At 66.2% G+C, this 18,087-nt stretch overlaps 2 protein-coding genes across 5 annotated transcripts; both read right to left on the bottom strand.

Moving 5' to 3' along the window:
• Window positions 1–298: 298 nt before the first annotated feature.
• Window positions 299–9,428, bottom strand: ANPEP (alanyl aminopeptidase, membrane). Of its 2 annotated transcripts, none has more exons than XM_048046322.2 (21): window positions 9,243–9,428; window positions 5,375–6,309; window positions 5,035–5,177; window positions 4,822–4,958; window positions 4,618–4,744; window positions 4,320–4,474; window positions 4,133–4,246; window positions 3,826–3,969; window positions 3,640–3,705; window positions 3,426–3,491; window positions 3,048–3,220; window positions 2,874–2,950; window positions 2,622–2,755; window positions 2,468–2,523; window positions 2,225–2,372; window positions 1,992–2,083; window positions 1,699–1,809; window positions 1,453–1,620; window positions 1,238–1,378; window positions 1,009–1,090; window positions 299–746 (listed from the first exon to the last, which is right to left on the bottom strand). In XM_048046322.2, exons 2-21 carry the CDS (start codon window positions 5,986–5,988, stop codon window positions 594–596), a joined length of 2,901 nt encoding a protein of 966 aa, XP_047902279.2. In that variant the 5' UTR covers window positions 5,989–6,309; window positions 9,243–9,428; the 3' UTR covers window positions 299–593. The 2 variants fall into 2 exon arrangements, with proteins under 2 accessions (XP_047902279.2, XP_047902278.2); XM_048046321.2 differs by lacking the exon at window positions 9,243–9,428 and adding an exon at window positions 8,041–8,269.
• An 821-nt stretch (window positions 9,429–10,249) lies between these two features.
• AP3S2 (adaptor related protein complex 3 subunit sigma 2) lies at window positions 10,250–17,477 on the bottom strand. 3 transcript variants are annotated; one of them, XM_067003750.1, is made up of 6 exons: window positions 17,068–17,477; window positions 16,689–16,780; window positions 16,490–16,601; window positions 14,974–15,045; window positions 11,720–11,827; window positions 10,250–11,042 (listed from the first exon to the last, which is right to left on the bottom strand). In XM_067003750.1, the coding sequence occupies exons 1-6, from the start codon at window positions 17,134–17,136 to the stop codon at window positions 10,911–10,913; spliced, it is 585 nt and encodes a 194-aa protein (XP_066859851.1). In that variant the 5' UTR covers window positions 17,137–17,477; the 3' UTR covers window positions 10,250–10,910. The 3 variants fall into 3 exon arrangements, with proteins under 3 accessions (XP_066859851.1, XP_066859852.1, XP_066859853.1); XM_067003751.1 differs by having other exon boundaries at window positions 10,250–11,039; window positions 17,068–17,472; XM_067003752.1 differs by lacking the exons at window positions 16,490–16,601; window positions 16,689–16,780 and having other exon boundaries at window positions 10,250–11,039; window positions 17,068–17,476.
• Between the last annotated feature and the right edge of the window lie 610 nt (window positions 17,478–18,087).

The raw sequence follows: 18,087 nt of genomic DNA, 5'->3' as shown, positions 1-18,087 counted from the left end.
TCTGTGCCTAAGACCCAAGGGAGGGTTTGGGGCTGAGGCTCGCAGGCTGCTGTGTCTGTGCTGCTCCCCCCGGGAGCGCAGCAGGAGAGCTCACACACAGCCGTCAGACGGAGGGGCCGGGCGCTGGCGTCGCAAAGCCCCCAGAGCCACTTAGCACCGGGCTCCTAATGCCCAGGGGCTCTGCCCCCCCACTCCCTCACGCTCTGCAGGGTCCCGGACGTTTCCTGCCTCACCCCCCCTCAGCCCCCCGGGCCAGCCCGTGCCCCCCACGCCCCGCTGCCACAGCCTCTGCCAAAGCTCCCGTGCATCCCTTTATTTACAAGAGCTAAGGCTTGGCACAAGCGCCCGCCCTCACCCGTCCCTGCCCATCATTCAGGTGCTGGGCGCTGCTGGGGCCCATTCCCATCATGAGCAGCAGAGGACGCGGACGGGCTGGCCCCGGGGGCGTGGGCAGAAGCGCTTTGGGGTGGCCGCAGGAGGGGGCCGGAGTGGGCGAGTGTCCAGTGTGGCCGCCGAGAGCAGCGGGTGCAGGAGCGCCGTGCCGAGCCCCCACGCCTGTCCCATGGCAGGAAGGTGTGCGGGGCCAGGTGTGGCTATCTGGAGTTTTCCGTGAACCAGGCCAGCACAGACTCTTTGTTCTCATTCACCCAGTTGATGTTGGTCCTTGTCCTCTCCAGCGCCTGCTCCAGGGCGCGAGTACCCGACCCGAAGCCGACGTCCTGGTTGTCTGCCTTGAACTGCTCCAGCTGCAGGGGGACAGAGGGGCTGGAACTGGTGCAGGGACCCCCGCAGCGAGTGCTCCCCCCCCCGATGGGGCCAGGCAGCTCAGGGCAGGGCAGCAGCTGCCCGGACCCCCAGCCACACGAGGGGCAGGGGCAGCCGTCCCCTCCCTGGGGCTGCCGGCAACGGGCGGGCTGCAAGGTGCGGCAGGATGGAGAGGGACCCAGCCGTGGGGAGCCTGGGTGCCAGCCGCCCACGCCCACAGACCCTGCCAGGGCCCAGCCTCACCTGCTGCAGCTCAAACTCCGTGGAGAACCGCTGGGTCACGGATAGGATCAGACGGGAGAAGGAGAAGGAGCCGCCCCCGTACCTGGGAGAGCAGAGAGGGACGGCTCAGCCGGGGGCTGCCGGCTGCACAAGCAGGGGGAAGGGACGGAGCCCCCACCCCCGGGGGCACAGGCAGCCCACCGATGCTCCCAGCTCCTCTGCCCCCCCCCGGCCCCCATGTGGTGCTCACTGGCCAAAAAGAAGCTTCCAGTTGCTGCGGATGAAGTCCCAGGCCAGGGGCTGCCCCACCACGTTGCTGGCGATGCTGTTGATGGTGGAGGTGGCATCCTGCTTGCGGATCTTGGTGGGGTCGATGGTGTACTGCAGGTACCTGGGGGGGGGGAGCCGCCGGGTGAGGGGCTGTGCAAGCAGGGCCCTGGCCCTCGCCCTGGCCTCTGCACCCACCGCTGGAGGATCCAGGTCTCAGTGCTGCAGGCGAGAGCCGTGCGGATCTTGTCGGCCTCGGACACGATGGTGGCCTCGCGGAACCTGTCCCACATGAAGTCCCAGGCCTCCTGACCGCCCGTGGCCACCGCGCTGCAGTAGATGGCGGAGCGCAGGTTCGGGGTGATGCTGCAGGGGAAAGAGCCGTCTCAGACGGGGAGCCCTCGCCATGCCCAGCCCAGCCGTGGGGGCACCCCAGGGACTCACGGGTTGTTGGTGGAGTTATTCTGCCACTCCTTGAAGAGACTGGTGGCCAGCTCCTGGCACTCAGGGACGCCGTAGGAGCAGGCTGTGCTGATGGCAATGATCTCATTGTACCTGGAAGGAGAGGAGCCCATGGGGCTGGGGACGGGCACGTGGAAGCCAGACACCAACCAGCCAGTGCCAGGCCACGGGCAGGACCCTGCGCCTCCTCCCTGCACACGCTGGGGGTGAGCACCCTGGTGCGCCTGGGGAGATCCCAGGGGCCCGGCCAGGCAGCGGAGCCGTGTGACACTCACTGGTCCATCAGGCCATCGGGGATCTTGGTCCAGTTGCCGGTGACGTTCTTGTAGTATTCGAAGAGGGGCTTCACCTGCTTCTGGATGTATTTCTGCAGGGCAGGCAGGAGGTCAGTGCGGGGCAGCACCAGCAGCATCCCGCACCCCAGCCCCGGGTGCAGACCCAGCCCTCAGTCCCTGTCCCACAGCGCGGGGTCTGCCCTGCGCCCCCCCCGGCGGGCGGCACAGCTCACCTTCATCACCCCGAACACCTCGCTGCGGTCGAACATCAGCTGGAAGTACTGCAGGTTGTTGAGCGCCGCCTGCCAGGGCATGTACGCCGTCTCCTGCCCCAGGAACTGCGTGGTGTTCAAGGCCAGCGTCACGTCGATGTACTTGGCCCTGCAGCAGGGACAGGGCAGCGTGAAGATCCCCAGCCCTGCGCCACGCGGCCCCGCTGCCCGTGCCTCTCATCCCTGCCCTGCCGTGCCGCTCACCTGGCCAGGTTAAAAGCATCGTCGATGATCTGCGCCCGGTTGATCACAGGGATGACCTAGGGGAGAACAGAGCCGGTGTTGCCGGGTAGCCCTGGAACGGGGTGCGTGGAGTGGGCGCCCACCCCCGGCCCATGGCCCAGCCAGTGCCGTGTACCAGGTGGTCACTGGAGAGCTGCAGGAGGAGCTGGTCCCAGTTCTCCTGGTTGTAGTTGACGCGGAAATAGCCGCTGACGTTGAGGTTCAGCAGGAGCCAGTTGGAGCCGTCCACCTTGAAGCTGGAGTTGGTGTCTGGAGGGGGAGAGGAGGGAGGTCAGCTCTCCCCTGTGACCTGGGGAGGCCCCGAAACCCACCAGGGCAGGGGAGGTGGCAGCAAGATCCCCACAGCCAGACCCCACCAGCACCGTACCTGAGACGTCCACCAGCCAGTACCTGCTGCCGCTCGTTGTGGATGTCATCCAGGTGATGGGGACAATCCAGGTGTAGCTGTGCCAGGGAGCAGGAAGACAGCGGGAAATTTCTCACCCTCTGCACCCCCCGGTCCCTCTGTGCCCCCCAGCACTATTGCCGCAGCCCCACTCACTTGAACTCGGAGGGTCTCTCCACCTTGGAGGTGGGGTCCAGAAGGAAGTGGCTCTGCTGGATGCTGCCACTGAGCGTGTTGACGGTCACCACAGGGAAGCCCATCTGCAGAGTCCAGCGGTCCATGATGGTGCTGATATTGCCGGGCAACAAGACGTTGTTCTTATCGACAGCCTGCGGGGAAAAGTTGGCTGTGGGTCCCTGCTGCCACGGGGTCTGGCCCCACACAGGGGCTGGTGGCATGGGGCTCAGCAGGTGCTGCTTCCCTTGCCGAGGGCACAGCAGCTGCGTGCCCAGCACCCCATCCTGCCCAGCCCCGGCAGGGAAGGGGCTGGGGGAGTTTGAGGCGGCAGCTGAGAGCAGCCCACCTCCCTCATACCTGTTGCAAGTGCTCCCACAGGTCTGTGTAGACGGTGTTTCCATAGGAGTAGGTGTGGAGGTAGGACTGCGGGAGAGCACCAGGAGAGACTTGTGGGCAGGGGCAGATGCCGGGTGGAGGCGCCCAGGGAGGCACCAGCTTCCATGAGGCTGCCTGCCAAGCCGCCCACCCCGCACAGGGGCCCGGTGTCCAGCCGGCACCGGCAGATCCTCACCTGCAGCCCCTCCTTGAACACGTCCTCGGTGAGGAAGTCGGAGAGCATCCGCAGCACCGACGCTCCCTGCAGACATGGTGCGTGAGAGCCGGGCGTGCAGCCCTGTGCCTCCTCGCAGCCACTGCCCCGAGCCCCCCCGCTCCCAGCCCCCTGCACCCAGGGCTCGCGCGTGTGCTGAGCACCCACCTTGCTGTAGGCGATGGTGTCGAAGACCTCGCTGATCTGGGCCGGGGTGTTGATCTCATCCTCGCGGAAGGAGAGCGGGTGGGATGTGGTCAGGGCGTCGGTCGCCATCACCGTGTAGACTTCGTTCAGCACCATCAGGTCTTTCTGCAGGGGTCAGCGCCAGCGCCCACATCAGCCCTGCTCAGCCCCAGCAGCCCTCTTGCAGCAGGGCAGTCCCTGGGGCGCTGGGCAGCAAGAGGTGCCCGTGCCTGAGCCCCACGCCCCATACCCGTGTCCCACGCCCGTGCCCGCTGGCCCCAGCACTCACAATGTTCCAGGTGGGCTCTGCTGAGTCGGCACCCAGGTATTCCACGTAGGAGGCAAAGCCCTCGTTCAGCCACAGGTCGTTCCACCACCGCAGCGTCACCAGGTTCCCAAACCACTGCCGGGGAGCAGAGCGCTGTGTTGGCCGGGCACCGCAGGCAGTGGGGGCGGACAGGGGGACCGGCGGGTACCTGGTGAGCCAGTTCATGGGCGATGACGGTCACCACCCGCTCCTTGTTGCTAATGGAGGAGTAGGCGTCGTCAAAGAGCAGCGAGTTCTCCCGGTAGGTCACCAGCCCCCAGTTCTCCATTGCGCCCGCGTTGAAGTCGGGGAGGCCGACCTGGTCTGGGGGATGGAGAGGTGCTGTCAGCGCGCTGCTCCAGCAGCACCGGCCACCTGCCCCGCAGCCAGCAGCAGGACCCGGCCGCCCGCACACTGCTGCAGCCCCGCCAGCCTGGTCCCAATGCCCCGGCTGCCCCAGCACCCACCGGACTTGGGCAGCGGGTACGGCGTGTTGTAGTGCTGCTCGAAGAAGCTGAGGATAGGCCCAGTCACCTGGAGCGCGTAGGCACCCTGGTTCTCCTTAATGGCTTCGGGGCGGCCCCAGATGCGGATCTGAGAGGAGAGACGGTGCCGGGCTCAGGCGCTGCCCGGGCTCTGCCCTGGGTGCAGGGTGTCCGTGCCCAGCTTACCAGCACTTTCCCCGAGTCGTTGTACACATAGTCAAACTGGCTGACGATGAAGGCCAGCAGGTAGGTGGACATTTTAGGAGTGGTCAAGAATTTAGTGACGTTCCAGCTCTCGCCTCCTGTCTGCACCTGCTGGGTGCCTGCGAGGAGCAGAGGGACGCGTGTCAGCCCGCCCGCCTGCCCGCCCCGGCACCAGGCTCCCCCTGCCCCACTCACTCTCGGTGGGCATGTTGGAAATCGCCTTGTGGTCGGAGGGGTGGATCAGCGTGACTGTGAAGTTGGCTTTCATGGCCGGCTCATCAAAGCAGGGGAAGGCTTTCCGCGCATCGGGTGCCTGCATCTGTGTGGTGGCCACAACCCTGCGAGAAAATCCTGTCAGCACCGCAGCGCCTGGGGTCTCTGGCCCCTCTGCACCCTGCAGGGAGATGGGGTCCCTCCGCTCACCCCACACCCTGCCCGCTCAGGGTGGCGTGCAGAAGCACCCTGCGCCCATGGTGCATGCAGGCATGGGCTCCCCAGCACCCACAGCCACCCCCCTGCCATGCCCCCCACCTACTTGGTGACATTTCCTTCCACATATTCGCTGCGGTAGAAGCCCGCCAGGTCGTCAGCCAGCTCCCCCGTGAAGATGCTGAAGAGCCTGTAGCTCTGGCCCTTCTGCAGTGGGGCGGCCAACTGCACCACCAGGTACTGGGTGGTGGTCTCCAGCCAGGTCTGGGTGATGGCGGGTGCGTTAGAGCCGTTCACCGCCTGCAGCGAGGTGTGGAAATTCCCCTGCAGGGTGTAGTTCAGCTTGTTGCTGTGGATGATGATGAGGTCGGTGGCTTCCTCGCAGAGAAAGGTCACGCTGCTGTTGCCCTTGAAGATGTACATGTTGTTGTTATCGGGCTTCAGGAAGGGCTGCAGGGTCACCTCGTAGAGCTCAGGCTTCAGCGTTGTTGGCAGCCGCCACCGGTTCCAGGGGTTGTTGGGGGCAGCGGTGGTGTTAGGAGCCAAGGAGGTGATGGTGGCAGTGGTGGTGGTGGTGGTGGTGTCACCGCCAGAGCCTGATGTCTTGTTCTTCTCCTGGGCGTACACCACCGACAGCGCGATGATGGTGGCCACAGCCCCCAGGGCCAGCACGATGCCCGCGATGCCCACGGCCTTGCTGATGAAGAACCCGGCCGCCATGGCGGGGCTGCAGGAGCTGTGCTCACAGAGGAAGCTTTGCCCAGCTGGCACGGCTTTTAGCCTCTCGCTCCCCCGGGGTTTATTAGTCCAAGTTAATGGGTGAAGGATTAAACAACCATGAGGCTCGGGGTGGTGACAAGCCCCTGGGATGAGCTTTCTGCCCGCCCACCTCCCAGCCCTGCAGGAGCGCTAATCCCAAGTGCTGCTGCAGCTGGGGCGAAACGGGGAGCTCAGGATTGCATCAGCAGGGATGGGCAGCACGGGAGGGGGCACAGCTGCAGGCCAGGACTCCTGGCGTCCCTCCCGGGCACTGGCCTGGCCCTGCAAAAGGAGGACAGAGCTGGGTCACAGCCGGTGGCCACGTCCCCGCCTTGCCACAGGGCAGGGAGCCCCAGTACCAAGCCCAGGCCCTTGCTCAGCATCGCACCGTTCACCCTCAAGTGGCAGGGTCTGCAAGCACAGAGGGGTGGGAGCCGGCATCGGCCCCCCGGCACGGGCACAGCCAGCTGGGGCTCCCCACACCGGCAGGGAGAAGCAGGAGGGCGCAGCGCTGCAGACTGGGGGTCCGCAGTGGTGCGGGACTGGAAGCCCAGGACCGTGCTCAGGAGGAACCCGCCCTGCCTACAGCCCTCTCAAAGTCCAGGTTTGCATTAACTGGTGTGCACTGGGAGTTCAAACTCCAGCACCATGAACCCAGCAGAGGTTGGCACGTGCCCACTGCGGCCGGCTGCAAGGCGCCCAGCATCCTGCGTGCTCTGCGAGCTGGGGGTCCCAACACAGCACACAGCTGGGGGTCCTGGGGGCTCAGCCTCCCCTGCACTCCCCAGCAGGGGCCCTGGCTGGGAGCCAAGCAAAGGCGCCAGGGCTGGACGTGCTGGTGCACGGGGCAGGGGCACACACTTCTCCTGTGCACTGTCCCCCAGGCTCTGCCCTCACAGGGGAGAGCAGCCCCAGGCCCCCAGGCCGTACCCCACTGCCTTCTGCCAGAGGTTTCTGTGGGCACAGCAGAAAGCAAAGGAGTAAAGTCCCCATGTGGGGTGGGGTGGGGAGAGGAAACGCTGTGCTTCTCACGCTGGGAACAGAAACTTCCCAGGGTCTGACTCCTCCAGCGGTGTTGACCTGGGCTGGTTCTGCTGGCAGCAGGCACAACGGGGCAAGGGGCAGACTGGGGAAGAGGGTGAGAGGTGTCCTTGGGGAACTGCGCCCTGTCCCCATCAGCACCCAGATGCACCCAGCATCGCTGCAGCTGGCAGAGCAGCCCTGGGAGGCTGCAGCGCCCCCGGCCATTCCCTGCCCCGCACAGCCCCACTGGCCCCGCAGTCTGGGCAGCCTCCACTGCCTGTAGCACAGCCAGGCCCCTGACCTTGCTTTGGGAACTGGGTTTGGGAGACAACATACCCCAAGCCATGGCTGGGATGGCACCCTGGAGACCGGGGGGGGGCCCCGCACACCTACCGCTGTTCTGTGCCCTTGCAGAGCCGGCTCCCCCACGCAGACCCCAGCGCCCAACCCCACGTACTTCTCACCCACCGACAGCAGCCCCCCCGACACACCGCTCCCAGCCCGGCACAGCCGCCTGCACCGCCCCACACCACCCCCTGCTCCATCTCCCCCACCCCAGCACACACAGGCTCGCAGCCCCCAGCCTCCCCGCAGAGCCCCCACCTCCACAGGGGTCCCCGCAGACAGCGCACACCCTCGTCCCGTGCCCGGAGTCCCACCGGCGGGCACCGGCGTCGGGTGCTCCCTGCCCACCACCTCCAGCCCCACGGTGCACACGCAGCTCCCTGCTCCCCGTAGCTCTCCTGAGCCGCACGCTCACTCCATAACCCCTCACACCCCCGGAGCCCCTCCATCACATATGTGCTCCGCAGCCCCCACGCACATGAGCGCCACAGCCCCGAGCACGCCGCCAGACCCCGTCCCACACGCCACGGTCCCGCTGTTGCCCCTGCGTGTGCACAGCCCCTCGTCCCCCAGCACAGCCCACAGATGCCCCAGGCAGGCCCCCAGCCCCAGGAGCAGTGGCTGCGGGGTCTGCCCAGCACCCACCTTCCTGCGCTCAGCCGTGGGGTGCAGCAGGCGCCGGGGCTCCCGCCTGCCCCGTTGCCATCGAGGCGCCCAGCGCTCGGCTCTCTGCTCCGCTAGTTCAGGCGCCAGTAGGAAGGAAAGTTTCCTCCTCATTCTCCAAGGGAAGTAACCTGAACCATTCCTCGGCACCTTAACCCCTGGGCTGCTGGCCGCCCCTACCCGGAGGGCTGGGGGGCCACGGCATGGTGCAGGGGGGCTGCGGCACAGAGCCCAGCCGGGGAGCCAGGGCTGTCCGGCACAGCACCGGCACGGGGACAGGGCGAGGCACCGCTGTCTGGGGAAGGCGCTGCCGGGCCTGGGCAGACCGAGGCCCCCCAGGGCAGACGGGGATGCCACCAAGCTGCAGGCCCCACCTCGGCCACCACTGCCCCATCAGGAAGGCACTGCTTGGAGGAGGCTGCCCACCAGCGGTGCACAGCCTGGGCACCCCAGTGCCCCGCTGCCAGGGACAAAACGCCCCTGTCTGCCCAGCCCCCAGAGCCCCCAGCACCCTGCCGAGTGTCCCCTCCCTCACACCGGCCTTTGCCAGCACACTCGTCCCTGGGGGTAACAAGGAAGGGGACAAGCCACCAGGGGACAAGCCACCACCTGCCAGCAGCGACAGCCTGGCTGTGCACCCCTCGGCACGCAGTGCACCTGGGCACCCCGGGAACATCGTCCCTGCAGGATGGGGGCAGAAATCTCACCCTGTCCGTGGCAGGGAGAGGTTAAACACTCCTGTCGAGGGTGTGCAGGTGCCTGCGGAAGGGCTGGGCACGTGCCAGGCTCCATCCTGCTGCCCCCCATCGCACTGCCAGGGAGGGAGGCCAGGGCAGGGGGACGTGCTCCCAACAGCAAGCCCCGGCTGAGTTCAGGGGAACCCAGAAACTCGTCAGTGCCAAAGCCTGGCCGGGGACGGGCCGGCCCCCAGCAGCCTCCCAGGGCCAAGGGGCTGGGGGCCAGCCCCGGCTCTCGCCTCGCACTGTGCAGCAGCCCTGCCCCAGGCAGCGGGAGCGAGGTCTCTCCTCTCGCAGGGCCACCCCTGCCCCAACCCAGCCGGGGCTGTCCCCACGCTGCTGGGCTCAGGGCTGCAGCCCTCCTGGGAGGGGGCCGGGGGCTTGGCCCACCCCGTTCTCCCTGCCCAGCCCTGCACGCAAGAGGGACAAGGGAGCAGCCGGACTCACCCAGCCGCAGCACCCTCCACGGCCCTCGGCGTCGTGCAGCCCCACGGGGCTGATGCTCTGGTGGGACACAGGAAAGTGTGGCGAGGACGGAGCTGTTACCGGAGGTGCCCGAACGTCTCACCGTCACGTGTGGCCAGGCACGCGCTGCTGACCACCACAGCACCGGGCTGGGGCGCGGGCACGGCCCAGTGCAGCCGGGGCTGCCTGCCCATCGCCCCCTTCCCCCCCTGCCCGGGCTGCCTGGAGCACGGCGGCACCACGCTGAGCCCCTCGCTGCCCTGTCCCAGCCCGCAACACGTCCCACCCCGACACGTCCCGCCGCACCGCTCGTGGCTGCAGCAGCTGCTGGGAGGGGAAGGAGGAGGAGGAGGGCTGGCAGCAGTGAAGAAACGGCTGCCCAGCTCGGTGACCTCGCGAGCTGCTGGGGCGTACGCTGGCCAGCTGGGGAAGGGTTAAGTCGCAGAGAGGGGAGACAGCAGGAAAATTCCTTCCAAGCAGAGTCACCGTTTCCCTGCCAGGGGAAGTGGAGGCAGAGCCCGCAGGAGCGCAGCTGGCCCAGGGCAGGCAGGAGGGAAACAGGACAGGAAGGGGCCCCCGCGCCAGCCCGGATCTTGGTGGCTGGTGGGCCGGGGGGGAGCCGGGGGCACGGGGTACCGCCGAGCAGAGATGTGGCTGCCACCTTCCCTTCCTCGCCAGCACCCAGCCACAGCTGCGGGGTTTGGGGATGGGGATGCTCCGCGGCACAGAAGGCAGGGAGGCCGGCAGGAGGGCAGCGGGCAGGGCACGGGCTGGGGGCCCAGCTGCCCAAGGCCCCGAGCAGGGGACACCGCTGTCCCGGCCCCACGGCGTGGCCATCCCACACCCCCACCTGCTGCGGGGACGCAGCACTCCAGCGGGCAGCACCCCAGGCCCCCATCACGCCACCAGCAGCCTCTGCCAGGCAGCAGAGCTGCACGGAGCCCCCGGCCCCGCATCCCTGTCCAGCCAGGCCAGCAGCACCCACCAGACACGGGTTCTCACAGTGGTTTATTAGGAGGAAGGACATGCTCTCAGCGCACGCGTGCACGTGTCCTGGGCGCGGCAGGGGCATGCGGACAGGTTCCACCCGGCCCCCCAGCAGCGTTCGGCAGGGGCCCCGGAGGCAGCGTGCAGCTCCCCAACGCCCTCCCCTCCCGACGCCGTGCCCCTGCCCAGCGGGTGCCTCCGTGCTGCCCCGACCAGGCCACTTGGGGCCTGATCCCACTGAGCTGGCCCAGAGTGGGCACGGAGCCACCAGGCACGGCACGGAGCCATCCAGCCCAGGGAGGGCAGAGAAGCAGGACAACCTACGGCTCCTCCTGGAGCCATCAGCTACAGGGGTGCTTTGGCAAGGAACGATCCCAAGAAGCGCTCGGAGCGGCAGGACTCGGCTCTGCCCAGCACAGAGCGAGGAGAGGCTGCACATCCACCGTGGAGGGGGGACACGGAAGAAGAGCCACTCTTGTTGGGTGACCAGAGGGCACGGCTCAGCTCAGTGCCCAGGGTGACAGACACCGCTCTGCTCTTGCTGGGCCCCAACGCTGCTCTCTGCGCTCTGCCAGCCCCGGGCAGGCACGGGGAGCCCAGCAGACACCGGCTCCCCCCTGCCAGAGCGAGCCCAGGCCGTGGTCCCTCCTCGCCTCGGGCCTCTCACATGAACTGGGACAGGCTGGGCACTTTGATGTTGATGTCTCCGATGTTGATGTTGCGAGGGATCTCTGGCAGGTTGATGTTCTTCACGGCCGAGACGGCACGGGACGGAGCGGCCGAGAGGCCTCCCTGCTGGCGAGAGGGGAGCGGTGAGCGCTCAGCCCCGCTGCCCCCGCAGCGCAGCACACCCAGCCCAGCACACGCAGCCCAACGCCTGCAGCACGGCGCACGCAGCACACGCAGCACACGCAGCCCAACGCCCGCAGCCCTGCCCCGAGCCTGCCGGGAAGGGCTCACGCCCAAGCTGCAGCCCCCCCCGAGGCTCGGACGCCGCTGACAGCAGGCTATCTGCGGAGGCAGGGGCCGCGCGGCTTCTCACTTCCTGCTATCACATCACGGCCACGTCTTCAAAATGACAGTGCAAACAGGGGCCATAAACTTTTCACTGCCTCACGTTATTAACCTTGACAGGAGCGGTGACAGCCGTGCTCGGGCTGCTCCCTGCGCTCCCAAACACGGAGCACAGCTCGGGAAGCGGTGCCCGAGCCCTCTCCCCGGGGACGTGCACAGGCAGAGGCTGGGTTCACTGGGGGCACCCCACTCGCGCCAGCCCCTCTCGCCCCACAGAGGCAGCCCCCGCACGCCGCCCACCCACATCGCGGCCTGGAGGACACCAGCCCCTTGCACAGGCACACGTTTTGCCCTCCTGCCACCCCACGCCGACACCTGAGCACATCTCCCCGCGCCCCCAAAGCCCCGGGCTGTCCCTGCCGCAGGCCCCACCAGAGAGCTGCGGCATCGCCACTCACCTCCGCCTTCTCCAGCTTGCTCTGGGCCTCTACCTGCGCCACGATCTTGTTCATGTTGGTCTCCAGGACCATGCCGCCTATCACCACCTCCTGCAGGATGTAGTGAACCTGGAACACAAGAGCAGGCTGCGAACCCAGCCCGTGACTGTGCCAGAGGGGCACAGGGGCAGGCTGGCGTGGAAGCCACGCTGGGGACAACATCGACCTGAGGCAAACCCAGCTCCTTCCTCCTCTCAGCCAGAAAGCACGGGCCTGACAGCCCCGTACACAGAGCTCCAAGGGCAAGAGGGCAGCCCCGTCCTCACAAAGGGGCAGCCTCATCCACTGACAGGCGCCCAGGGCCTCCCCGCAGCCTCCAAGCACACCGCTTCTTCCCAGGACCAGGTCCTTCTACACAGAAAGCCAGGCCAGAGGCAGAGCCCAGCTTCATTGCTTTCTCTTAGAAAAGATGGGGCTGTGGCACGCACACACAAGGCACAAAACTGTTAAGAGAGTCCCCTTCCTTCCCCTGGGTCACCCAGGCCCAAGGACAAGACGAAGCAGTCCCCGAGCTGTGAGCTGCTGCCTCCCGCCAGCCCCAGGACGCCAGCAATGCCCCACAAACACAGCCCTGGACAGGGCCCATCTTGGTTTGCAACCCGAGAAAAAGAAGAAAAAAGGGCCGCAGGTGGGCTGGGACGTGCTGTGCTGCTGCAACACACCTTCGGTTACACCAACCCGCACAGCACCAGCTTTCCTGCTAAGTCAGCAGCTTCCAGCACCATCCAGCACAGATAACAAGTTTATGGCTCTCTGGTTACTTCCGCAAAATATGCTATTCCTGGAAGATGGTTAAGTTATTACATTGTTTTATGGCTGCATGAGGGCTGATTGCACTTGCGAATATTGTGCGACAAACACTGCCAGAGCAATGCACTGAAAAACAAAACAGTACTGAGAACCCTTCCCCAAGGAGGGGAGAATCCAGCGTTGTGCGAGCCACGGGCCCGGTGCCCCCACAGCCCCTCTGCCGGCTCTGTTGGATCCGACAGCGCCAGGAGCAGCACGGCGAGGGGACCAGGCTGGCAGCAGCACGGTGAGGGCCCGGCACAGCCCAGCCTGCCCGGGACACCCCGGCAGCCCAGCTGCCTCCGTGCACCCCCCTCAGCACCGTCCCGGTTTGTGCCCACCCCCTGCACACACCGACCCCCATGGCGCTGGCAGCTCCCCGCAACCCGAGAGCATCTGGGATGCAGGAAATGTTGTTCCTTCAAGATCTGGCTTCAGTCCAAATTGGAACAAAACCAGCAGGGCAGAAATCCCAACAACCTTTTGTTTTCCAAACTGAACACAGGGCTTCCTGAACAAACCGCGTCCCCCCCGGGAGCTCGCAGCTGCTGGGCGCTGCTCACGTTCTCCTCTGATGCACGAGGCGCAGGGGCTGGGCAGTGAGACCCCCCCATCCCGCAGCCTCCTCGGGGCCTCCCCACGACTTCTGTGCCCGCAGCCTCCCCTTGTGCAGGGCCGGGGGCCACGAACACAGCTCCAACGGCCCGGACCCCGCGCTGCTGCCCCGGGGCATCGGCACCCCAATCCCAGCCAGAACCCGCTGCATTCAGCACGTTCTCAGCCAAAGTCTCCGCTCAGCAAACCAGCATTTTCCAGTTGGTGTCAGCCTAATTCCTCACCCCTTCTAGTCAGGGACTCACAAAATTTGTGCTGGATTTGTGCAGCGTGGTGCCCGGCCGCTCCTGCGCAGCCCCTGCCAGGGCAAAGCCCCGGCAGCGGGGGGAACCCGGCCGCACGCAGCCCTGCCCGGGCGTGCGAGGGGCAGCGGGGAGAGCAGCGGGCACGGCCGTGGGCCCCACGTCCCAGTGCTGCGCCGCCACCAGCACTTGGACAGCAGGTGCCCGACCTCCCAGAAACAAACAAATGCCAAACACAGAAAGACAGCAGGGCCAAACAGGAGGGCAGGCCGATAGCGGCCAAGGACCAAAGTCAAGGCTGGGAAACAAAGGGAGCACAGCACCGGATATAAACAGGCCAAACACGCGAGCCTGGGGAAAGCTGAGCCCAGGACTGTCCCTATCAGAAACCCTCCCTGACTTCTCTCTCCTTTGAACTCTCAGCTTGGCAAAAGGGTTCGGAGGAAGGGCAGTTCGTGCTACTGCTAAGCGCATGAGCAACGGGGCAACCTCTTCTGCCTGCAGGTTGCTGATTCAGTGTAAAGCTGCCAGGTCTCAGCCATGCCACAAAACAAGTCAATGAAAGTGCACCCTACCCAAGATGTGGCCTTAGATTTCAGAGGCTGTCATCACTTCTTCCCTGAATTCCTCTTACAATCTTCCTTACTATCCCTCTTCTTTTGCTTGCTTTGATAAGAGCACTTTTGCTGACAAAATAATCAACCTTGTAACATCTCTAAAAGTTTACAGCCAGTCAAATAAAAAAGTCAAAGTCTTACTTAACCAGTTGCTAGAACATTCAGCTGCTTTAGGTCACCTAAGAACATTTGCTAGTTCTGTTTCTCTGCCAGACAGTTCCTAAGTTAGAATCACCAACAGGAAGGGAACATTTTACAGCCTTATCGATTTTTCACTCCTTTTTTTTTGTTGGCATGTTTTGTCTTCAAGAAAGTAGGAACAGCCTTATCAACAGCAGCACAAGTCCAGCACACGTCAACTAACCCTCCTTCCCCTAAGGACAGACCCTGCTATCTGCAGCTCCATCTAGGAGACGATCAAAGAGAAGACATTTCCGCCCAGAGGCTCTGTCCAGCTAAAGAGGAAACATTAGAGGTTGTGGCTCAAATGAAAGTTTACCAAACACTTTGTATTCCAAACACTTCCATTGTTTCTCCTTTTTTTTCCCCTGCAACTCCCCCGAAACATTAACGAGGCCCCAGATGGCGTCCTGCAGCACAGCAGACAAGGCGAAACGCCCGCACACAGCCAGAGCCGCGCGCAGCTCCGCCAGCGCCGGTCCCTGTGGAAGGTGAGGAGCAAAGCCGCAGCACGGAGCCTGCTGCCCAGGGGCAGCCCCCAGGAGCAGCCCTCAGGCACAAAGCCCTGGCACGCTGCAGCAGAGCACGCGGCCCCAGCAGGGTTTCACTCCGGGCACAGCAGCCCCGAGCTCGCGGCAGCCCCTGCACAGCCCCCGGGCCTGGAGCCAGGCGCTGCACTCGGGGCCGCGGGCACTGCAGCGGGCAGGGCTGCGGAGCAGCGAGGGGCTGGCAAGGGACGCGCTGGTGGAGCAGGCAGAAGCCAGGAACCCACCTTGTCCATGTGGAAGATGAGGTCCAGCTCGCAGACGTTCTCAAAGCACTTGTCCAGCGTCTCCACAAACACCTGAGGGGGGGGGAAAGGGAAGGTCAGCGCAGAGCAGGACCCACAAAGAGCTACGGCCCTGACCAGAATGCATCAGATCGCTCTTGGCAGCCTAACCAGGGCCAAGGCCTGGCAATCCCACCCACCCCCAACAATCCCACCTGCCCCCAACAATCCCACCTGCCCAGACCAAGGCTCCCCAGGAGCCGTGCCCCAGGAAAGCCGAAGCACCAGGGACAGCTGTAGGACAGGGGTGGCACAGAGCAGGCTGGGCAGACCTGCGTGGGGTGCAGCCAGACAAGGAAAACGCCTTTTACAGGGGCACTGCCTGATGGTGCTGGGACAACAAAAGGCAGTCTTCCCCCGAAGAGATTTTTGTACCCGGCTGCTATTGTCTTCTGCTGTTCCTGGTACTGCCCCTGGCACCCAGAACATCCAGGTGCAGGGATCTGACCCAGGGCCAAGCTCAAAGGGCCTGGCACAAGGACAACTGCACCGAAATGCAGAACTTGGCCTTTCTGGGGGAGAAACCCAGGTGTTGGTGCCTGGATCCACTGCAGCCACGGGCACCAGCTGGGACAAGGGCTGGTCACCGTGCCCGGGGCAGGCCTGCAGCCGGCTGGAACTGCCTGAAAGGGGCTGAGCTCTGGGAACTGCGCAGCCACAACAGCTGATCCGGGCACAGCACGCATCCTCCCACAGCCTGCTGCGCCAGCACTCTCAGTGTGCCTCTGCTGGATTTAGCAAAGGTCACGTTGGAAGTCTACGCAGGTTTTGAACACGATTTAAAAAAAGGAATAATACGTTCATTGAGGTGCACTTCCCTGGTGTTTCCCCACAGGCGAGTTCCAAGCCGTGTGTCAGCCAACACGTGCAGCACCTGGCTGCGTTCACAGAGCAGCTTCTGTCACTTCCATGCACAGACGTGTTTCAGACGTGTAAGTGCCACGGGGATGCTGAGGAGGCCGGGCCGGCCAGCAGGGACCGCACATGGGGGAAGGCACCCCCCTCCGGGCCCAGCAGAGTGCTGGTGCTGCTACAGAGTCACAGGCCGAGGGCACAGACACCCGGTGCTGGTGTCACTGCGCTGGCACCGGGCTCCCTGTGGACCTGGGCACTGCTGTCCTGCCAGCACCAGCACCCCAACTCAGGGTCCAGGGGTGTCCCCAGCACTGCCACAGCTGCACCCCGTGCGGGCACAGCACTGCCCTGGGACGCAGCCATTGTGCACAGCATCCAGCCCCATCACGCCTGCAGCACCCAGCCCAGGAGGAAGGGTCTGGGCACGACTCATGGCAGGGAACACCATCCCACGCTGTCCCCGCTGCTGGCAGCACCCGCTGCCCATCACAGCATCTCCAGCTGCTCCGGGCAAGGGTCTCTGCCCAGGCACCCGGGGGCTGAGCAGCCGCACCCGCGCTCACGGCGGCCACCCCCTGGCAGCGGGGTCCCCCCGCAGACGGACCTGGATGAGGTCCAGGATGCCCAGCTCGCTCTCGGAGGAGTCCACGCAGAACACGAAGTACAGCGTGGCGTAGTGCCGGTAGATCAGCTTGTAGTCGGCGCCACCGAACAGGCTGCGGAGACACGGGCAAGGGGCTGCAGGTGCGGGGCCGGGGCTGAGCCCCCCAGGGCCGCCCCCTCGCCACGGGGCAGGCGGTTACCTGCCGCACTCGAGGAAGTTGCAGATGTGCTCATCCCGCTTGAGCACGAGGTGGAAGGTCTCCCGGATGAGCTGCTGCTGGACCTCCTCCGCCTGCGGGGAGCCGAGGGCAGGCGGCCATGGAACGGCGGCCCGGGGAGACGCGGAGCGCCCGCGCTGCTCGGGGCCGGCGGGGCCGGGAGGGCCGGGAGGGCCGGGAGGGCACGGAGCCCGGAGCTCGGAGCCCGGAGCCCGGAGCCCGGAGCCCCGCCGCCGCCCGGACCCCCCGCGGGCCCGGGCCCTGCCGTGGGGCTGCGCACCCAGCGCTCCCCGCCCGCCCCCGCCGCCCCGGGCCCCCAGCCCCAGCCGAGCCCCGCTGCCCCCCGCCCCCGGCCCCGCACCAGGTGCTGGTAGAAGCGGACGAGCCGCGGCTTGCCGTGGTTGTTGAACACCAGGACGGCGTTGATCATCCCGGCGGCTGCCCCGGGACGCGCCGGAAGCAGAACGGGGCCGGCGGCGGCCGCGGCCCCCCCGCAGGAAGCCCCCGGAAACGCGGCGGCGGGGCGGCTCCGGGCCCGGCGGTCAGAGCCCCGGGGTCCCCGCGCCCCCGCCCCGGGGGGGCTCAGCGGGAACCCGCGGACCCCCCCGCGGCACGGGCCGCGAGCGCAGCCGCTCCCCCTGGCCGCGAGCTGGGCCCCTGCGGCCGGCCCAGGGCTGGCGCGGCGCGGCCCGGCACGGTCCCACACGGCCCGGCACGAGCCGGTCCGGTACGGCCCGGTACGGCCCGGTACGGCCCGGTACGGCCGCGGGCCCCGCAGCTGCTCCCGTCCGCGCCGCCAGGGGGCGCCACCGCCACGGGGCTGCGGCGACCGGGCGGGGCGGGGGCGCCTGGGCGGGGCCGTGCGGCTGGCCACGCCCTTCGGGGGGGGGGGTCGTGGGCGGGGCCCCGGCTCGCCCCGCCCCCCGCTACCGCGGGGTACCGGCACCCAGGTGCGCGGGAAGGCGGCCGCCGGCTGCGACCCCCCCGTGCTGAGCGACTTTGAGACCGGTGAAGGAACACGGCCCGTCGGGTCACGGGGAGGAACCAGCCCCCGGCAGTGCCAGCTGCCCGAGCGCCTTCCCCACCAGAAAATCAGAGGGAGACAAAGGGCACGGGGCCGGGATTAACAGACAGGGATGGCACGGCGGTCACGGCTGGAGGGACATCAAGGGCTGCGAGAAGGATTCAGTGCACTGTGCGATGGAAGAAAGAGGGAACGTAAAGATCATTGCTTGGTGGGAAAAGGGGAATAAAATAACCTTGGGTACAGAGAAGCCATCTTTGCTACAGCCTTCATACAAAAACCTCGTTTGTGACCAGGATTTAACGCTGCTGATTTGAAGAGGGGCAAGATGGCAAAGATCCAGGAGAAAGGACACCA

This window comes from Anser cygnoides, chromosome 11 (genome assembly GCF_040182565.1).
Source record: "Anser cygnoides isolate HZ-2024a breed goose chromosome 11, Taihu_goose_T2T_genome, whole genome shotgun sequence".
NCBI classification, from domain to species: Eukaryota; Metazoa; Chordata; class Aves; order Anseriformes; family Anatidae; genus Anser; species Anser cygnoides.
The sequence above is the reverse complement of the archived record's forward strand: the minus strand, read 5'-3'. Positions and strand labels throughout refer to the sequence as shown.

Excerpts from the sequence above, each read along its gene's own strand:
- ANPEP (XM_048046322.2), bottom strand. The coding sequence starts at position 5,988 with ATGGCGGCCGGGTTCTTCATCAGCAAGGCCGTGGGCATCGCGGGCATC. Across the intron at positions 4,475-4,617 it reads GTACCCGCTGCCCAAGTCCG|ACCAGGTCGGCCTCCCCGAC; the intron begins GTGGGTGCTGGG and ends TCCATCCCCCAG. Across the intron at positions 2,373-2,467 it reads GATGCTTTTAACCTGGCCAG|GGCCAAGTACATCGACGTGA; the intron begins GTGAGCGGCACG and ends TCCCTGCTGCAG.
- AP3S2 (XM_067003750.1), bottom strand. The coding sequence starts at position 17,136 with ATGATCAACGCCGTCCTGGTGTTCAACAACCACGGCAAGCCGCGGCTC. Across the intron at positions 16,781-17,067 it reads TCCGCTTCTACCAGCACCTG|GCGGAGGAGGTCCAGCAGCA; the intron begins GTGCGGGGCCGG and ends GGCTCCCCGCAG. Across the intron at positions 11,828-14,973 it reads TCATCTTCCACATGGACAAG|GTTCACTACATCCTGCAGGA; the intron begins GTGGGTTCCTGG and ends CTTGTGTTCCAG.